This window comes from Adiantum capillus-veneris, chromosome 11 (assembly GCF_014529385.1).
Source record: "Adiantum capillus-veneris isolate H3 chromosome 11, ASM1452938v2, whole genome shotgun sequence".
Taxonomy (NCBI): Eukaryota; Viridiplantae; Streptophyta; class Polypodiopsida; order Polypodiales; family Pteridaceae; genus Adiantum; species Adiantum capillus-veneris.
Genome location: NC_140941.1, coordinates 38606770 through 38626496, shown reverse-complemented (window position 1 = coordinate 38626496; position 19727 = coordinate 38606770). Strand labels below are relative to the sequence as shown.

General features: G+C 45.3%; 1 protein-coding gene across 1 annotated transcript in view; it reads right to left on the bottom strand.

Moving 5' to 3' along the window:
* Nucleotides 1-11550: 11550 nt before the first annotated feature.
* The window catches only part of ING2 (PHD finger protein-like protein), a 101341-nt gene continuing 93164 nt past the window's right edge, over nucleotides 11551-19727 (bottom strand). The window contains exons 6-7 of the mRNA XM_086523011.1: nucleotides 12302-12340; nucleotides 11551-12215 (exon numbers count right to left, since the gene is read on the bottom strand). Coding sequence (XP_086379137.1) covers nucleotides 12087-12215; nucleotides 12302-12340 — 168 coding nt within the window. The 3' untranslated portion in view covers nucleotides 11551-12086. The remainder of the gene's footprint in view (nucleotides 12216-12301; nucleotides 12341-19727) is intronic.

Here is a 19727-nt window from a genome sequence, read left to right as displayed (position 1 = left end):
TGAATATGCACACCGGGATCGTCTCTTTTCCCACCTTTGAACACTTGGAAGGAAATCTTCAGATTATTGGAGTGTTCAGCAACATGATTGGTTCTGGCTTTATGCACTGGCAACCTGTCTCTAGGATTTCTCTTGTTGTACTGATCAATGCCAGCATTCCAATCCCTATTTGTTTCTATTTCTAATACAGTGTCCTCACCTTTGTTCTTAGCTGGCTTCTGTGCTGATCTGTGACTTCTTTTGCCACTCTCACTTTCTACAATATGTCTTCGGTTCCTTTGAGATCCATGGGATCAGCTCCTTCTGTCGGCTCCCTCAGCCTATCTTCGCCTGGAATGAGTAGAGTGCCGAGAATCCCGTGATTCATCAATTGTGTCTGGTCCAGGGGCCACATTTGTCTCATTTCCAGGTTGTTGTTCCATTTTAGAGCCTCACACTGACTCTTTTGGAATTAGGCTTACGCGGTTGGGATCCTCCATGAATCTGGTAGCTGGCCTTCGACCTCTTATGGGCGGCATGTCTGATATGTATTTGCCCTAGCCCAACTTGGAGATAGTTCACTTGTCTAGAGAAACTTTAGCTCAAGCATCGTGATCACCAAAATGGAATGAGTTGAATGTATTCAAATGCTATTCCAAGTTGGAAGCTAGAGTTAGTTCAGTTTAAACTAAGTCCTCATATCAGACTTCAGTAAACTGAAAGACAGAAATAGAACTAGAAATATAAAAGACACTGGAAACGACAACTGGAACTGGAATTGTATTATTTAAATTAGAAAAGTGTAAAATTGGAGTCAGTATTGACCAACTTAATGAAAGTACAAAGTACATTAGCCAATGGCTCAAGATCTAAATATGAGGCTTGAGGTTAGGGACTCAGGAATTGGATCTAGGCTCTAGGCTCTCGGATATCAGGTTATCAGGTACCCAAAATGAAGTAGTGGGTCCTATTTATAGTCCTCGGATTGGTGTCTGTACTGACTATGTACTTGTCATTTACTGTGATAGCTGTCTTTGGATTACCGCTTCTGGAAGCCTTCAGTCTTGCCAGCCGCCTATTAGGGATTGTTCCTGTTGCCTTCTATAGTGGTCACCTTACCTAGCCTAGCCGCTGTAGATTGGGGTGAATCTTCATCGAAGGAGTCTACGGTTACTAGGCTCGCAGTCCAACTTGCTTTCATTGTTGTCCCCAGAAGAGGTTGAGGACTCCTGCTCAGATTGGAGGTGTTGCTCCTTATTTCGAGTGAGAACCATCTTGTAGATGATGACCACAATTGATAAGTGCATTCCGCAGGTGAGTAGATTCCTCAAAAGCATGTGTTGCACTAAGCCACACCCAGATACATTGATTGATGCCACAATATGGCCTGAGTGACCAAGCTACACAAGAATACAATTGAGTCGTCTGTAATATGCCAATGCCATGAGCGATAGGAGAGGGTGCGGAGATTGAGAGAGAGGTTTCACGGAGGAAAAGGGTGGAGCTCTATGATCTTCATGGCAATTTCGTTAGAGGGCGCTTGGTGAACAGGGAGACGATTGCAATGTTTTATGTTTTTTTTTTAAGGGTTTATTTAAAAATTAGAGGCCACGTAAGGTAATGTTTTAACGTAGGCGATGGGCGAACGTCGAATGGCAAACGACGAATGGCGAGGCCGCCAGGCAGCTGGGCGAAGGCAAGGTGGACGAGGGCGAGCATAAGAAAGGCCAGGGCCCCATGGAAGCTGGCGAAGGGTGCGTGGGCTACGGCGAGCGTGAAGACGAATGGTGGGAGCGGCTAGGCGGGCGACAACGCAAAGGTGAAGCGAGGGGTGACAAATGGCCAGTTGGGAGGGCTAGGGTGAGCGACCACCAAGGCAAAGGCAAATGGAAAATGGCTAGAGAGAGAGGGGCGTGCAAAGGCGAGCTCAAATGGCGAATTCGCGAGGGGAAGAGGAAGGGCGAGGGCGAAAGGCCAGGGGAGATAGCCGACAGCAAGGAAAGAGACTAGCAATTAAAAGGCGAGAAGAGGAGGGCAAAGTGCGAGTACCCAACACAAAAGATAATCAAGCAGCAGGAAGGAAGCACCACACACGGGGGATGAGCAGTAGCAGGGAAACACATGACTCAAAACTTGGGATCTGAGCGAGATATATATATATATATATATATATATATATATATATATATATATATATATATATATATATATAGAGAGAGAGAGAGAGAGAGAGAGAGAGAGAGAGAGAGAGAATTACGCTTGTCCAAGAATCCCAAGAGGTCAAGCAGAAACTACTCACAAGTCAGTTGAAGCTGCTCACAATTTACAACTTTGTTAAACTTGCACGTTAAGTTGTTAAGTAACATTTTGAAAAGCACAACCACAAGTTACACACACTGAGAGCAAAGAGAGACTTAGTAACATGTGAGGACTGGCAGTTCCCTGGGCGATTAAAGAAGGAATAGCTCTAGAGAAGAGTGAGATGGATGAATAGTGCAATCACAAGGGTGGCCCCGAATTCGTAAGAGTTGAGGGTTAGAGGGAGTAGGCCATGCAGAAAAGCAAAGATGCGAGCGCATTTAAGTTATAAGAACAACATAGTACAACTTGCTTTGTACGATCAAATTCCATACTAACCACACTAAGAGACCACATACAATAGCTAGAACCAGCCACACAGAGTAGGTATCCAAAGCAGGAGAGGAGATGAGAGAGGATGGGTTCAGAACATAAACAGTTAAGTCTGTTCAAATCTGTAAGAGATCAAGAGCTAGTAGAGACTGTCAATTTGCAAAATGACAGCTCTTGATTCTAGACCCATTGACTAGAGGCAGAGGAACACCTTCCAGGGTGAATAACTGGATGGCTCCTTGGGGCAAAATCTCATGCACTCTGCAGGGACCTTGCCAAGCATGTATGATCTTTTTAAACTTTCTTTGGTATCGAGCCTGATAGAGTAGCACTAAGGACTCGAGCTTGAATTTTGGTTGGCGAAGATGACAATCATACCACGCTTTACAACTGAGCTGTTATGCTTGGAGTGCGCTGGAAGCTAACAATCTACTTTCGTCCAGCACGGAGAGATGAGAGACGTAGACAGAGTCTATACCCCAATTGGCGGGAAGACTGTCCACTCGAGGGGATTCTGAGTTGAATTCAAAAGGGACTATGGCTTCCAAGCCGAAGGCTAGTTGGAAGGGGGTGTGATTGGTCGTTGCTTTGAAAGAAGTGCGATATTCCCAGAGGGTGTCATGGATAGCCTGAGCCCGTGAAGCCTGACGAAGATGGCATGCTTTTCGTAGGAGTGCGATAAGAATCTTGTTCGTGCTCTCGGCCTGTCCATTGGCTCTTGATAATATGCACAAGATTTGCGATGAAAAATCTTGTAGTTTGTCAGTAATGTTGAAATCAACTCATTCACAAAGTGACTGCCCGATCACTACACCCAAACCTACAAAATATATATTCATACAAAACCTTTGCCAATGTATTGCCAGTGCAATCAGTTGTTTCCAGTACCTCTGCCCACTTGGTGGCATAATCTGTAGCTACGAGTAAATACTTTCAATTACTTGGTTGAGCTGGGGAAGAAATTGGACCCATTTATCAAAGGGTAACCATGAAATGGAAACCTACAAAGGGTGGTTGGACTGTCTACTCAGTTTAGGTCCACAATGCTGATAGACATTACAAACTTTGACACGAGCGATTGCATCCCTAAATACGTAAGGCCACCATAGTCCACTTTGTAGAACTTTATGTATGGTGATGTGAACAGGGTAATGTCCACCAATGGGACCACTGTGGCTCCAATCAGAGTGAATGGTTGATACTTAACATTAATCTTCTCTTCTGCAAATAAGATGCATTCTCTGGGTACAAGCCAGTAAATAGAAATACAAGACATCGTCGTACCACTTCGGAGTTGTATCCACCTTAAAGAGACTGCTATCTGGAAAGTCCTCTGCAATCCCTATAGTTGTTTCACCTGTTTGAATGCGAGAGAGGTGGTCAGCCATCACGTGATGCTTGTGGGGACGGAGGACCACATTGAAATCAAACTCTTGAAATAGAAGTAGCCACCACCACACTCGACCTGCAACTTGTGGCTTATTAAGCAGATAGTATAGAGTATGATAATTAGTAATAATTGTGAAGTGGACCCCTAATGAATAGTGGCAAAAATTTTGTAGAGCATAAACAATAGCCAAACCTTCCCTTTCTATCGTGTTATAGTTGCGCTCTGCTTTAGTGAGCAGTCGACTTGCATCGTGAATGGGCAGATCAAGGTTGAACTCTTTGCTAGGGTAAGTCAACACAACACCCAAAGCAGTCTGACTCGCATTCGTATGCACATGAAAAGTGAGAGACCAATCAGGTGCAACTAGGATAGGTGCTTCAGTTAGGCTTTTTTTGAGGTAAGCAAATGCATCAGCCTCGAGCTTAGACCATTGGAAGGGTATAGTAGCATTGGTCAACTGTGCCAATGGTTCAGTCACCTGTGCATACATACGAATGAACCTACAGTGATGTCATGTGTGGCCTACAAAGCTCTAAACGCCTTTGGGATTGATGGGGGGAGAAAACCACAAAATGGCTACTATCTTCTCAGGTTCAGGCGCTAAACCTTTACCAGACACCACATGGTCGAAAAGCGTACCTTCACTGACCAAAAAATGGTATTTATTAGGATTCAGCTTCAGGTGTGCCTCCCTCCACCTGAGGAAGACAACAAAGAGCTAAGCGAGGCGCTCCTCCAAATTCTCCAGTGGAAGGAACATTGAGCACCGGAGAAGGTGGAAAAATCATCCATGAGTATGCGAAGATGATTAGTGAGCAGAGGATAAACGATGAGATTTTTTGTGCGATTGAAAGAAGGTGGAGCGTTTTTCAGTCGAAAAGACATTCTTGTATAAATGAAAATACCCCATGGAATTGCAAAAGCAATTTTGATCTCACCACCAAGATGGATGTCTAACTAATTCTAGCCGTTATATCTATCCATGAAATTGTAAAGTATGTGTATACATCCATCAAATTGCAAAGTATGTGCCATGCCACATCTTCGAGCGTGTGTTTGGTGAAGGGTGTGGGAAAACCATCTAGGATTGTTACCTTGTTCAAAGCGCGATAGTCAACGCACACGCAGATTTCATTGGATTGCTTCTTGGGTGTGATGATCATGGGTGATAGCCACTATGAGTGCTCCAAAGGTACAATAATCCTTGCCTCTTGTATTTTCTCGAGCTCCAGTTTGACAGCTGTTGCATACTGAGGGTTGAGCTTGTACGCTCGGCCTGAGGCTGCTGGCTTAGCCCCCTTGACCAGAAGGATAGTGTTGATACCCGATTCTGGTGGGATTCCTTCCAAATCTTTGTAAAACCATGCAAAAACATCCTTGAAAGAGTGCATAAAAGAGACTATCTACTCGGGTGATCCCATAACCAAACGGCTAAAAGGATAGGCAGAGGGTTGTCAAGGTCGCCCAAATTGACTTCTCATCAAGAGGTACTGTGGCTGGCAAGGCTATATTTGAAGATGAAGATTGTGCCACCTCTTGGAGCTTCCAGACATCATGGGTTGATGTCTGATCGACGTGAAAATCATTATATTCTTCTTGCAACCATCCTTGCGAAAGCTCGTCAAAGGTAATTCATCAGACACATAATATAGCTTTTGCAAGGTTGGAGAGCCCAATATTGAGGAGGCTGAGAGGAGCGTTGAGATGTGGGTGAACTCCTATAAAGGACATTTCTTCCCCCTTCTATGGTTCACTATAGGCTCTCCAAGGCCGAGGGCTTCCACCAAGGGGGGCAACTGAGTTATCAGACGTTGTGACCGCCACGCTTGTTGCTGGATGATGTGGCTCACTTGGCTCAGCTAGTGGAGGAACATTGGAAGAGGATATATCCTTAGGCAAGGATTGAATAGAGACCACATAGCATGGCATAGACTTGGTGGCTTTCGACCACTCCAAAAGGTCTTCGTCTAGCACATCAGGTGGGGTAGGTTGTCCTAGGTCAGGATTGGACTCCACTGACAAAGAACTATGATGTACTACTAGATCCATGCCTCCCTCAAGTCAAATGGGTTACATTGGGGAGCCGGGAGTATGTATCCACATAACATCGTTTCCCCAATTATGAAGTGCTTTAGTGTGCCACAACCATGGTCTGCAGATGAGCAAAGAAAAGTCTCCCTCAACCCGGAGAAGAAGAACCACCACAAAATCCATACTAAACGTGAAGTCCTGCACCTACAAAGACACGTTGTCGACTATGCCCAAGGGGTAAACACTTCTCTGGTTGGCCACAGTCACTGTGAATGAGGCGAGCCTAGTAGGCTAGAGACTTAATGCAAGCATAGTGAATTCAGGCATCAATTTGATGCCAGATCCACCATCAACCATGACAACTAAAAATTGTTGCCCCCAAATAGACATAGTGAGACGAGGACTCTTGTAATCAGTGAGGGGAGCAATGAAATAGGAGATCATGTAGGACTCTAAGGGTTGCACTAGGAGGTGCCCACCACTGGACCCTGCACCGGGGTACAGAGATTGAATGGTTGTGAGAGTGTCACTTCGAAGATTTGCATCCAGCTTTAGCATGTAGTAAAGGGACACTTGTTAAAACATGTTCTCCACGATAGTCTATGTTGTAGGCTTTTCTCCTTTGATCAAGGCTTTCTCTAGGACTTTAATTTGCTGAAAGTAGGCCACTGCTTCCAAGAAGGCCCCAATATCAGATAGCATAGAGGTCGGTTGGCCATTGGCACTAGTGGGTGGCTTCAGTTGTTGCAGGTGGACTAGATTGTGGAAGTGGAGATGGATGAGTTAGACCTTCGAGAAGGTCGAGGGCTGCTCTTTGTGTTGAATGAGGACACCCTTGCTGCAGCCTATCCTTAGGGGTAACCACATGTGTAGCAGGTGACGACTGACGAATGGTGCTTACCACCACTATTATGTTGATCTTTGGAAATGTGAACTCTTGGTAGTTTGGACTCGGGTTTGACGACTTGGATGCCCATTGCTTGGGACAATCCTTTACTATAGTGATCGTTAGCCTAGGGGAAATGACAACGAGACAGAGACCCTTCGGGCAAGAGAAATTTGCTTTGGTAATGCCCATATTCCCCGCACTTGTAACACACAATGCGATGATTGTATGGGCAAGTCGAGGGGCGAGGTGGTTTCTGTTGCATGGAGGTAAAAGCTGAGGTGTAGAAGCTCTGAGGGGCTGAGGAAACACTAGAGCATGATAAAAAATTTGAGATGGGAAAGGTATGCAAAGCGCTTTGCATACCTTGCATAGGTTGCATATGAGGGGTTTTCAACAAAGGTGGCACGTGGTTTGGATGGCCATAGGACGAAACCATATTGGATGTAGGTGCCAAGCCGTGCTGAAGCGTAGTGACGAGGCTTTGTTGTAATTGCCACAATCCTTTCAGATAGTAACACTCTTCATGTTCGAGCTTCTCACAGAAGTGACAATAAGCTCAAAGCGGGCATTCCTACGAAGGATGCCTGGGAGAACGGCATGAGCTACACCAGACCATAGCCTTGGACTCTTGTTGACCTCTGAGCTCTTCTGGATCCCCTTGATTTAGTCCAAAGAAGAATGTGGAGGCTTCTCTTGTCGAAGAGGGAATGATCTCTCCTCTTGAAGAGCTCGTTGCAACTTCACTGCTTCAAGTTCCCTTCGTAAAGAATTCAAAGGGTCAGAAGGACTTTCCAAGAGTATTGAGGTGGTTTCTACTTGAGGAGAGACGTTGAATAGTTTCCTTGCCCCTTCTATCCTAGTGACGATAGCAATAAACTCCTCCAGAGTGGCTTCAAGTCGAAGACTCTCCCGGAATTTTTGTTGAGAAGTCTTGGGAAGAGCCTTCTCTACCCACTTCCTGACCATGAATTCTCCTGGTTGCTAAGGGAGCTTTGCGACCACAGACTTTGTCCTTGTCATGAGTTCTGTAAAAGTCTCATGTGGCTGGAGCAATAGGTTTGCCAACCCATCCAGAACCTTCTATTGGAAGTCACCTTGCCTGAAAGCTTCACTTAAATTGTTGTCGTAATGCTGTCTAAGTCGTAAAGTGGTTCTCTACAAACCGATTGTACCATTTGTCCGCTAAGCCATCCAAGGTGGATGGAAAAAGCACTAAGTAGGCATCTTCTCTATTTAGGCCCCGACCTCTACAAAGGGATACAAACCTTCTAACGTGGTCGTCTGCAAATTCAGTAAGTCCATTGAAAGTCGGAAACTTGATGTTCGCCTTAGAACGCTTGTCAACTCCTCCATGGCTGCTTGCTCAGGAGCCAAATGTATTGGGGAAGGTGACCTGGGAAGTGAAGAACTAGTTGAAAGAGCGGAGGTAGGTGCTTGGGAGGGTAGGGGTAACGGACATGGTGGACTTCTAGTTGGCAAGAAAGGTTGGCGCTTTCTGTGGTGGTACTTCAAAGGGCTCAGTAGTGGGCTTTGTCGATCTTTAGATTCTGTCGTAGGTGTCATGCATGAGCAACGAACCCACCCAACCTCTTATTTAAGACCTACTGGGAGCTGTGAAATAAAATTCATTAGTAGAACGATGCTTCCGAATGACGAAGATTCTCCCTGGCCCAACTGTGCAAGGACGATGCGTGAGAGGGAGATAGAGAGAAATAGGCTACAGCGAGCGCGTGTGCAGGCTTCTCTCGAGATAAGAGAGAAATAGGCTACAGCGAGCGCGTGTGCAGGCTTCTTTCTCTCTCTAGTTGGGCGAGTTGTAGGAGTCGCCGTCCTCTTTATGCGAGAAGCAGTCCGGGGGCTCGATGCAGAACGGGAGGAACCCTGAGAGGATGGACGACAAGGGCGTAGGCAACCTTGAGAGAGAGAGAGAGAGAGAGAGAGAGAGAGAGGCGAGCCTGAGAGAGAGAGAAAGATGAGAAGGGAAAGAGAGAGTGTTTTCGCATGGTATACCCCCGGGCTCTTCTTTCCATTTCCTTCGAGTTCTCCTTTTCCATTTAGAACTAATGCCACAATTTTTTGGTTTTCTATCAGCTGGTAGCCCCCACTACTCGATAGGACCTATTACTAGGATCCTTTAGAAAATTCAATAGTAAGAATATCCCCCCCCCCCTCCCCCCCCCCTTCTAGGGTGGTCCCCTGCCTCCTTTCTCCCACTGCTCCTACAGTCGCACACGCTTCTCCTCTTCCCCCTCTCTTTCTGCAGCTCTACCGCACAAGCCTGCCTTGCTTACCCACTTGGTTAGAGAGTGTGTGTGTGTGCGAGAGAGAGAGGAAAAGAAGAGGTTGTCTTAGCAGCCTCGGTCACGACCTCCACACACACACACACACACAGAGCCTCCACTGAGCATCAAAGATTAGGCTGCCTCAACCGCCACCTCCGGATGAGAGAGAGAGAGAGAGAGAGACGCTCTCAAAACGGCATTGAACTGTAGTCCTAAAATGGCATCGCTGCATGAGCTTGAAAAATGATATTTAAGAGTGAAAGAGTTGATTCTTTGCTTCTTTTCTTTTACAAAATTTGTAGCACTTACTCGACAATCTAACTTGCTAACTAGACCAGGGCAAGCGAACCAGATGGATCAAGGCCAGTAAACAGGTAGAGTCCCAGGGCTAGTGAACTAGTTAGGCTTGTTGACTAGACCAATAGGCTTGCTGACTAGCTAGGCGAGTAGACAAGTGAACCAGCACAGCCACCCCGTTAGACGAGCTGACTAGCCCAAGATAAAGGCCAAAAAATAGACCAAAACCCTGCAGGACCCCGCTCGACCAAGTGGGTCGAGGGCTAGGGTGTACAAACCAAAGGCAAGAGATCACAGAAAACCAAGTAGGTAGGGGGTACCCAATCAAATCAAATCAAATGAGAAATTAGAAGGAATCAAATGAGATACGGACGAGGGTGGAATAGGGACTTTGTCAAGCGACGCGGGAGTCAAAGCAGAAGGGTGTGTGGGCGAGCTGGCGGAAGTATGTGCTACACATTTCAAAAAAGAAAATAGAAAAGAATCTTCTGTGATGCTAAGCACATACATCTCAACCAAAAAAAAAGAATCTTCTGCGATGCTAATGGAGGAGCGTGAGCAAAAAAGCAACATATGTTGCTTCACCATGCATGCACAGGGCAAGGGGGTAGTGAGGGAAGGCATCAGATGTATAGGGCGATAGAGCTAGCAACCATCGGTCTAGTGAGATTTTAGTTGAGCCCAGAACTCACGGGTACAATGGGATTGAAGATGTGTGGTGTTAGACTAAACACACGAGATTGGACTCAAGAATGAAGACTCATAAAACCACCTAGAACACATACCAAGACTAACCAAATATGAGCATATATCTAAAAAGGGCAACGCCCGGAAACTCAAATATCTCCAAACCGTGGCAAGGAAGAATTGGCCACCATGTCACTAGACCACCACTCCTGCTACGTGTCAAGTCCACCTAGTGTGAACCCACAACTCTAGTTGTAACCGTCTTTCCGTGCACAGTGACACTGTAGCCCAGCTACATTTGGGCAAACCAACCAATAGTTGACAAACTTGTACAGTTTTCAGACTCAAATGCTTCAACTAATGACAAGTGTGGCGGAATTCTTGGTTGCTTTGAAGCTGCAAATGCTCTAAAAGGGACCAATCTTGCTCACCTTCTGACACAAATTGCACTTTTTCATTGCCATTGCAAGTTGCATACATGAACTCGCTATTAAGGCAATGTTCAACTTAGTCACTTTTGGTCTGATTGCAATGTTGACAATAGCAAGGCAGTGGACGAGTGGTCAAGCTTTTTTGAAAGTAGTTTCTCTTGCATGAACAACTGTCAAGCTTTTCAAAAGTAGTCTCTCTTCCACAAACCACCATCATAATGCTCACCCTCATTATTATCCTCCTTAGATAAAAGTTTATACACATTACCATATTTCTGTAGTCCCACTACATATGTTCAAGGTATCTTGGAAATATGCAAGCCATGCCTATCTAGAAATTTTATAACTGGTACATACTTGATGTGATCATAAGTGATTAGTTTTAAATACGAAAGAAAGAAGAAAAGATCCCTACAAAGTTCATGAAACTGAGGAGATAATTATGCCTCAACACAAATTTCTTTTCTTGATTTTGCTCTCTTATACATTTTTGTAGAGGTGTTGCCCCATAAGTGCCTTTCTTTTAAAAACATCATCAATCCCTATGAATGGATGTCATTCTTAGAGACCTTTCAAGGTAACACGTCCGAATTACATGCATCAACCATTCAATTTACTTATTGAACTTTTCTTTTTCCTTTTTTTTCCTTCCACTTTTAGGTCTATCGCTTGTGGACTTAAAAGGAGTCCAATGAAATACAAAACCAATTTTTATCCAGCCGATATTGCACTTTGCTGTACCATCTAAAATTAGAGCATGCATTAAATTTTTCCTCATTTGCAAAAGCATAGCACCTTTAGGTTCAAGCATTTTCTTTCATAACAATGTTACAAATGCTTCACTACCTTCTTTGGTTCTCATCTTTCAAAACGTGACATCTTGATTATTTATGTATGTAACTATCAATAATTATAAAACTAAAGGAAATCACCTTCTCCATAGCAAAAGGGATTACTTCTTTTGAAGAAGGGCACACTATGCAGCCCCTTTTACACCTTCCTTGATGCATTGAAAGCGTTCTTCAAGCCTGAGGCATCTTGCAACTTAGTTGTCATACAAGGTTTTGGCATTACTCTTGGCCTTTTGCCAAGGGAGGCGTCAAAAATAATACAACACATAATGTTCACTCTTAGCAACCAAGAGTAGCCTAGCAGCTCTAGCTATTCTACAGAGTTCCGACACCTGTTTCATCAGAGTTTTTAAGCTTTAAATGCTGAAGATGTGAGATTTCCTCAGAGCTAGAAACTTGGGTGAGACGGGCGTTTCTCATGAGACAAACAACTGAATGCAAGAAAGGAACAGAAATTATTCCCTGTACCTTGAAGCTCCTCAACAGCTCTCATAATTACCAGTCCTTGCCAGTGTTGTAAATTGCAGATGGAACTGATGCCCTCTTGATCAATCCCCTTGAACATGATATGGAAACCACCGCCACTTAGTCATCTTGTTCATATCCGTTACTTTGAACCTAAGCTGGAGGATCAAGAAGGCCCCTGCGCTGCAGAACTTTGCATGATGGGCAATACCACTTGCCTTTAAAACGACTCTCAGAACTTAGACCAACGCATTGATAGTGAAACCACTCTCCACCTTCACACTGCAAAACCAAAAAAGAACAGTCAAAAGAAGAGATTATGAGTGTAGAACTCTAGAAGAGCAAAGCTTCTGAATAAGCCTACTTACATGTTCGTTGTCGCATGCTATCATTTCCCCAAATGATACCTATGGCATTGCCAAGAAATAGAATCAGCCAACATAGAACAGCAAATATGCCTCTTCGTGTTGACCTCCAATATTGTTAATATTGACAATAATACACGTCTCTCTCTCTCTCTCTCTCTCTCTCTCTCTCTCTCTCTCTCTCTCTCTCTCTCTCTCTCTCTCTCTCTCTCTCAGTGTGGTAGATTGGTTATGCCATTTCCCTCTTGAATAACAGGTCTTGAGTTCAACTCCTCGTCGGCTAGATCTTTAAGGTCTCTTGGGATAGTTTCCTACGATGTTAAAATTCTCCTTCTCCTTCCTCTCTCTCTCTCTCTCTCTCTCTCTCTCTCTCTCTCTCTCTCTCTCTCTCTCTCTCTCTCTCTCTCTCTCTCTCTCTCTATCTATATATATATATATATATATATATATATATATATATATATATATAGCAGAGCATTTTATACATGCCAAAGATTTGCTTGCAGAGCTTCTAGCAGTGATGTGCGAGGGCCTACCTGATACTTGGAGTTTGTCCACGATTGTACCTATCTTCAAGTTAGGGGACCCTATGGAGCCTGGGAACTACCGCACTATCATGATTGGACACACATTGGCACGGTTGTATGCATCCATCCTTGAGCAACAGTTGAGTAGATGGGCAGAGAGAGAGGGTGTACGGGCAGCAGGACATGCCGGTTTCACGAGAGGTTTCTCTCTATATATATAGCTTCATAAGTTCAGAATAGTCTGAAACTCACGAATATAAGAGGGAATAAAGCACTCATAAAACTATAAAAAGCAAGGGACACAAGAAAAGAAAAGAAAAAATAAAAACAACAAACAAATAAACTAAATCATATAGAGTAGGTTTCTCTACTCTAGATCATATCCTGACACTCAGAGTCATTTTTGAGGAGGGGAGATCACGTGAGAGACGGCTCTATTGTTGCTTTGTGGACTTCTGCAAAGTCTTCGATACAGTGCCCAGAGCTAGACTGATGCGCACTCTCCAAGAGATGGGGGTTCAAAAGAGTTGATTCGGGGGATCATGGCTCTATACAAATTCATTAGTGGGGCATGTACGCACTCCAAAGGGAATTTCTGATTTGGTTCACTCCACTATTGGGGTGAAACAGGGCTGCCCGCATCTCCTCACTATTTGGCATGTATGTGGATGAGGTTACCGACTACATTGAGAGAGATGGTGATAGAGGAGCATAGTTGGCAAGGACATGGATCCCACTACTGTTATTTGCTGATGATATTGTGCTGATTTCCGACTCCCCGGAGGGGATGCAACGTCATTTGGATGCTTTGTTAAAGTTTTGGCATCTCAAGTGAATTGCCCAATGTGATCACATTATTTAGTTTGGCTTTTAGGTATTTATTTTACTTAATTGTCAAACTCTTGGGTAGGGCAATTTACTAGGATTGCTATATAAGCAACCCCTTGCCTCCATTGTATACACATTCAGTTATTCATTGCCAAGGTTGACTGGTTCAGAGACTCTCTCTCTCTCTCTCTCTCTCTCTCTCTCCTCGTCGACTAGATCTTTAAGATCTCTTGGGATAGTTTCCTACGACATTAAAACTCTCTTCTTCTCGGGTGTGTGTGTGTGTGTGTTTGCGCTAATAAAAAGAGGAAAATGGTATAACCTTTCTATCACCCAAGTGTGGTAGATTGGTTATGCCATTTCCCTCTTGAATAACAAGTCTTGAGTTCAACTCTCCTCGTCGAGTAGATCTTTAAGACCTCTTGGGATAGTTTCCTACGACGTTAAAACTCTCTTCTTCTTCTTCTTCTTCTTCTTCTTCCTCTCCTTGGTTTCTACGCTTCCACATCGTCGACTTTGACATGGTATCAGAGCTACTTGGTGGAGCTTAGAGCATGAAGAGCCTTGGTACTCTCTCTCTCTCTCTCTCTCTCTCTCTCTCTCTCTCTCTCTCTCTCTCTCTCTCTCTCTCTCTCTCTCTCTCTCACATCAGCGCCGTATCCAGGAGCAGATCGCTCATTTACATCTACATCCGGAGATCATGCTACAGGGGATTTTTACTTCGCCATCGCCTATGTATCAGATATTACATCCTCATATGGGACTGGATGGAGCTAGCTAGTTTGCATTGCATTCTTGTACACCCCTACGCTCCCGGAAGTTACCCCCCCCCCGCGTGCTGCCCACAGCGTTTCAAAACGCTGGGCGCTTTGTCCTTGGCCTCACCGAGCCCTCCTACGTCTCCCTCTCTAGGCGGCATTTTGAAATGCTGCCCATTGTGGCTGTTTGCAGTGGAGGACGCTGCGGGCGTTCTGAAACGCTCGCCATAGCCCAATTTCCAACGCCGCCTTCCCGCTCTCTAGCGTTTTGAAAGACACAGGAGCTCCTCCTCCCCTTGGCGCATGAACACCCCTGCCAGCGAGCGTTTTGAAACGTTCACAGCCGGCTCATTGCCCCTGCCCTCCAGGTCTAACGGCCCCAAGGCCTGCGTTTTGAGACGCCTAGTTGGGCAGCCCCGTAATCAACCACCTAGCTCTAACCCAAGTGCCCCCTCCTCTCTTGTCACTACCAGCGTTTAAAACGCTCTGAGAGAAAGTGAGTGTGGAGGGCACCTTTGGATAGCTAACGAAGGGATCTGGTAGCCTCACTTGGGAGAGCCTTGGAAGGTGGATCACAGAGCTTGGGTGGCTTGTACGAGGGAGTAAAGAAGCGGCTTGGACGGCAAAGTAGCAGGGATCTGAGAGCGGCCTTGCAACAACAACAAGTTTTTGGAGGATTGGACTTGCAGAATAGCCATGGAGTGGAAAAATGGCTTGAAAGTGGCGAGAAGATTGGAGCTTGACAAAGGGTATGGAGTGGCTTGGGAGTACCAGAGGAATGGCTTGGGGATTTTGTGCAGCCTGGATGAAATTCTTAGCCATTGCTATGCACAGTTTATTGTGGAACTTTGGATTTGTTCGAGGCCTACCACAGGGCAAACGTGCGGAGCGGCTATCGGCGACAGAGTTTCGGATTTCAGAGAGGGATAGCAGATTTTCCGGAGCCCATTGCGTGTGGAGTTCCCTTTGCGGTGGAGTTGAATCGGCTTGGATATTTTTCAGCTTGGTTTGTACGGCCATTTTTTGGAGTGCGAGAAGGTATCCAATTACCAGATCTTGCAGCTTCAATATGTCCCTACCTTGCTTAAGCGCCCACGACGACATCGACCAAAGACAACCAAAAGCTATGGATAACGGATCGCCAACCATCCATTTAGCGGCTTGTGTACCGGCTCAGTTCTCAAGGAACCCGACAAATTGTTTGGCTCGAGTTTATGAAGTCAAAAGCAAATGGAGGAGTTCGCTAGAGAGCAACGGCAAAGGTCAGTCGGACAAAGATGGCAGTACTAGTACTCAGTTAGCTGCCTTGGTACCCACGAGGTACGACCATAGTCATGATCGTGATTCGACGCTTTGTTTGGCTCGAGAATTTGAAGCCAAAGGCAAAAGCAGGAACTCACAGGAAGACAAGGACAAAGGCAAGCTGGACAGAGATTACTGTAATAAAGTTTTGGCAGAGGAGATTGACATGGCACTCGTGGCGGTGGCCACAGTGGCCTCGACGTCAAATTTCTAGTCAAATAACCGGTGTCACCACTAGCTTCAGCCAGAGAGAGGCTTGTGAGTGGCAAAGGGAGGCAAGCACTGCTCCCTATAATTAATTTGGACCCTTGTGTTGGAGTTCAAGTTATTGGTGTTTGGACCCGTAGGTTGGAGTTCAATGCACATGCATCTAGCAGGGAACCATTATTTAGTTTGGCTTTTAGGTATTTATTTAACTTATTTTGTCAAAGTCTTGGGTAGGGCAATCTACTAGGATTGCTATATAAGCAACCCCTTGCCTCCATTGTATACACATTTAGTTATTCATTGATTGGTTCAGGAGACTCTCTCTCTCTCTCTCTCTCTCTCTCTCTCTCTCTCTCTCTCTCTCTCCTTGGTCTCTACATTTCCGCATCGTCGACTTTGACAAGGTTATGGTGTTTAACACCATACCACAGTGGGTCAGGAGGTCGGCACCTACTTTTACATATGGCCAAGAGACGTTGGAGTATACAGATGCATACACCTATCTTGGGGTAGTCTTCAATGGACCGGTATTTTCATTGAGGAGAGCAGCAGAGACTAGATTGACGACTTATGCAGCCTTGGGAGTTTTGGAGAAGATGTGTTTGCAGGTTCAGTTTCAGGAACCTCAAACAAAGCTGTGGCTTTTTGAAACTCTAGTGGCTTCAGCTATGCTCTATGGGGTTCAGATTTGGGGGCCCTTAGTGGACCACCATAGCAGATCTGGTAGCACTGATGGATGGAGATGTATGGAGAGGCCTATAGTCTCTATGATCTCTCGGATGATTCGGGCTAAGGCCTCAGTGCCACATGAGATTACTCAGGCTGAGCTAGCTGCCCCTCCTCTTGTAGTTGAGGCCCTTCCTAAATCAGTCTCCTTCATGCATAATTTATGGGACCTTCCCAGAGACAGATATGCTCGGCTAGCACTTGACTCATCCCGACAGCTAGCGCTACAAGGGGACATAGCATGTTGGTATGGGCAGATCACATCATGGTTTCAGTCACACGGCTTCAGCATGGATAGCCTGCCTCCATCCCAGTCCATAGGATAAATGAGTGTCCATATAGGCCAGTCTGATCACATATCCATCCTCTGTTAGTGAAGGAAATGCTCTCTATAGAAAGCTATCTTCGTGCCCAACTCTTGTACCGGCTGTATCCATGTGCTTCTGGTATCTAGTTGAATCAAATCCTGACATATAAGTCTAGTGGTCTCCATCCCGTGTGAGAGAAAGGGAGGGATACGATGTGCTATTGGTCAGATGCGCACATCATCGCATCACTAGAAATTGAGACTGGAAGATTTAGGAGAGTACCAGCAGAAGCTAGGATATGCCAGTTATGTCATATAAAGCCAAACAGAGTTACATCACATTTTTCATTGTCCGGTGTACTACGAGGTACGAGGCCGCTTCCACTGTCTATTCAGAGAGGGCTTTGGACCGTTGGCTAGAGTCATGAGATATCACGATCCGCAATGCCTCGGGTTGTTTTTCCTAGAGCTGCGCAGATAGGGAAAGTCTCTTGAGGAGACCAGGTAGTGGGAGACATTCACAGAGGGAATGAAATGAAATGAAATGTTAATCTCTCTCTCTCTCTCTCTCTCTCTCTCTCTCTCTCTCTCTCTCTCTCTCTCTCTCTCTCTCTCTCTCTCTCTCTCTCTCTCGGCATTATAACTCTATCGCCTATCGCCCCCCCCCCCCCCTTCCTTCCCTCTTTAGTGCTGCTTCTTCTCTCTCTCTCTCTCTCTCTCTCTCTCTCTCTCTCTCTCTCTCTCTCTCTCTCTCTCTCTCTCTCTCTCTCTCTCTCTCTCTGCATTGGCTACCAGCACACCATGGCCATATGAATGACACTGTGAACCTGCGAATTTCCAGAAGCGGCCTCTCTGTCAGGTCCTCACCTACACGCACCATGGGACCCAAACCAATACAGCAAACAACCCCCCCGAAACCGGACATCATGGAAGGGAATACGCCACCATGCTCATTACGAGACATATGGGGACTCATCTCCTCGATGCACACCACCATCATGAAGCATGCATAACCTTTGTGGCGTTACTGCTCGCAGTTATTCATTTAAGGCACGAAGTGCGTATAAATGGTCTTTTCGCGCGCGCTTCGTCATTCATGATACGAGTTAGAGTGATGAAATCAAATACCTAGCTCTAAAAAACCAAGAATTGGAACACAAGCTCCAAATGCAAGACCTACGAGTCCGTCACCAAGAGGAGAAGATGCAGGAGCTCTAGGGTGCTCTTGATAAGCACACAACTACAATGCAAGACACGCTAGCCACACATGATGAAAAGATTGCGCAAAAGAATGTATCTGAAAATGTGGGCTCTTGGAAAGATGCACTGACAAACACACCAATACGTCAGACTTCCTCAATGAACAGAGACATGTATGCTAATGAGGATGACCAAGAATACACCGAACAAGAGAAAAGAAAAATGAACATCGTGATACGGGGTATCCCCGAATCCGACAACGAGAAGGTCATTACCTTGAACACAGACATCACGGAAATGATCTCCACTAACTTCGGAATGCACGATGTGGTGGTATATGGTGCACATCGAGTAGGCAAGAAGAAACCAGAAGCAAATCGGGCAATTGTATGCACACTTTTGGATGCCCGCAAGAGGGCTATTATCCTCGAAAACGCCCGCATCTACTTAAAGGATAGCGCACTATACATCAGTGAAGATAGAACGCCGAACCAACAAAGGACCAGACGTGAAGCATACGAAGCTCGCATGAACAAAAAAACAACCCTAGCAGACACGAAAGGGGAAGCAAAAGAGGAAACAAAATGACAATGCGAGACCCATGGGTTCACGGAATTACACGTAACGAGTTGGAATTGCAGAGGCTTCCCGTGGCATAAAGGAGAAGGATTAACGGAAGTCCTACCACAAGCCGACATTCTCTTTTTATTGGAAACATGGGAACACGATGCATGTAGAATACCACACATTGAAGGATATGTCACACACTCCCTACGGATGCCATGTACAAAAATGAGGGGACAAGGAGGAGTCGCAGTGATATACCGAGAGGAACTCAGAAAAATGATCACAATTTGCAAGACAGATACCCATAACCGGTACATATGGATCAAGTTTGACACAAAACCTAAACCTATGTTCATTGCCGGGTGCTACATCCCCCATAGAGAGTCACCATTCTATGGTGCCTTCAATGTAGAGAAGAATCACCCTTTCGAGGATCTGTATGCCGATATCCATGCCTATGCACAAGAAGGGATGATTATGCTTATTGGGGACATGAATGCTCGCATAGCACATGCACAAATGCAAATGGTGGATCTCATGACACCTCCAATGCTTGAACATAATGAGATACTAGATCCCACATGGGAGAGATGTTCGAAAGATCTCATTACAAACCCGCAAGGTATTGCATTGCTCAGTATGATGACATCCTTACAACTAATCGCCGTCAATGGAACAAGTAAGTTTGAAAAATCGGGAGAATGCACATGCTACACGGCCAACAAAGGCATGAGTGTTATTGATTATGTATTGATTGCATATGAGGCATCCCATATTGTAAGTAATTTTACAATTGGGAAGAGGTCACCCAATTCGGACCACACCCCAATCCATGTAAGGCTACAAGTTCCCACTCAAAAAGCACAAAAACAGCCCCATGCCCGATCATGGATATACAAAATGCAAGTGGACAAGAAAAGAATGTATGCAGAACATCTAGACAATGCACTTGCTCATGTACCTATACCATCACACATCGCACAAACATGGCCAATTTTCAAACAAGC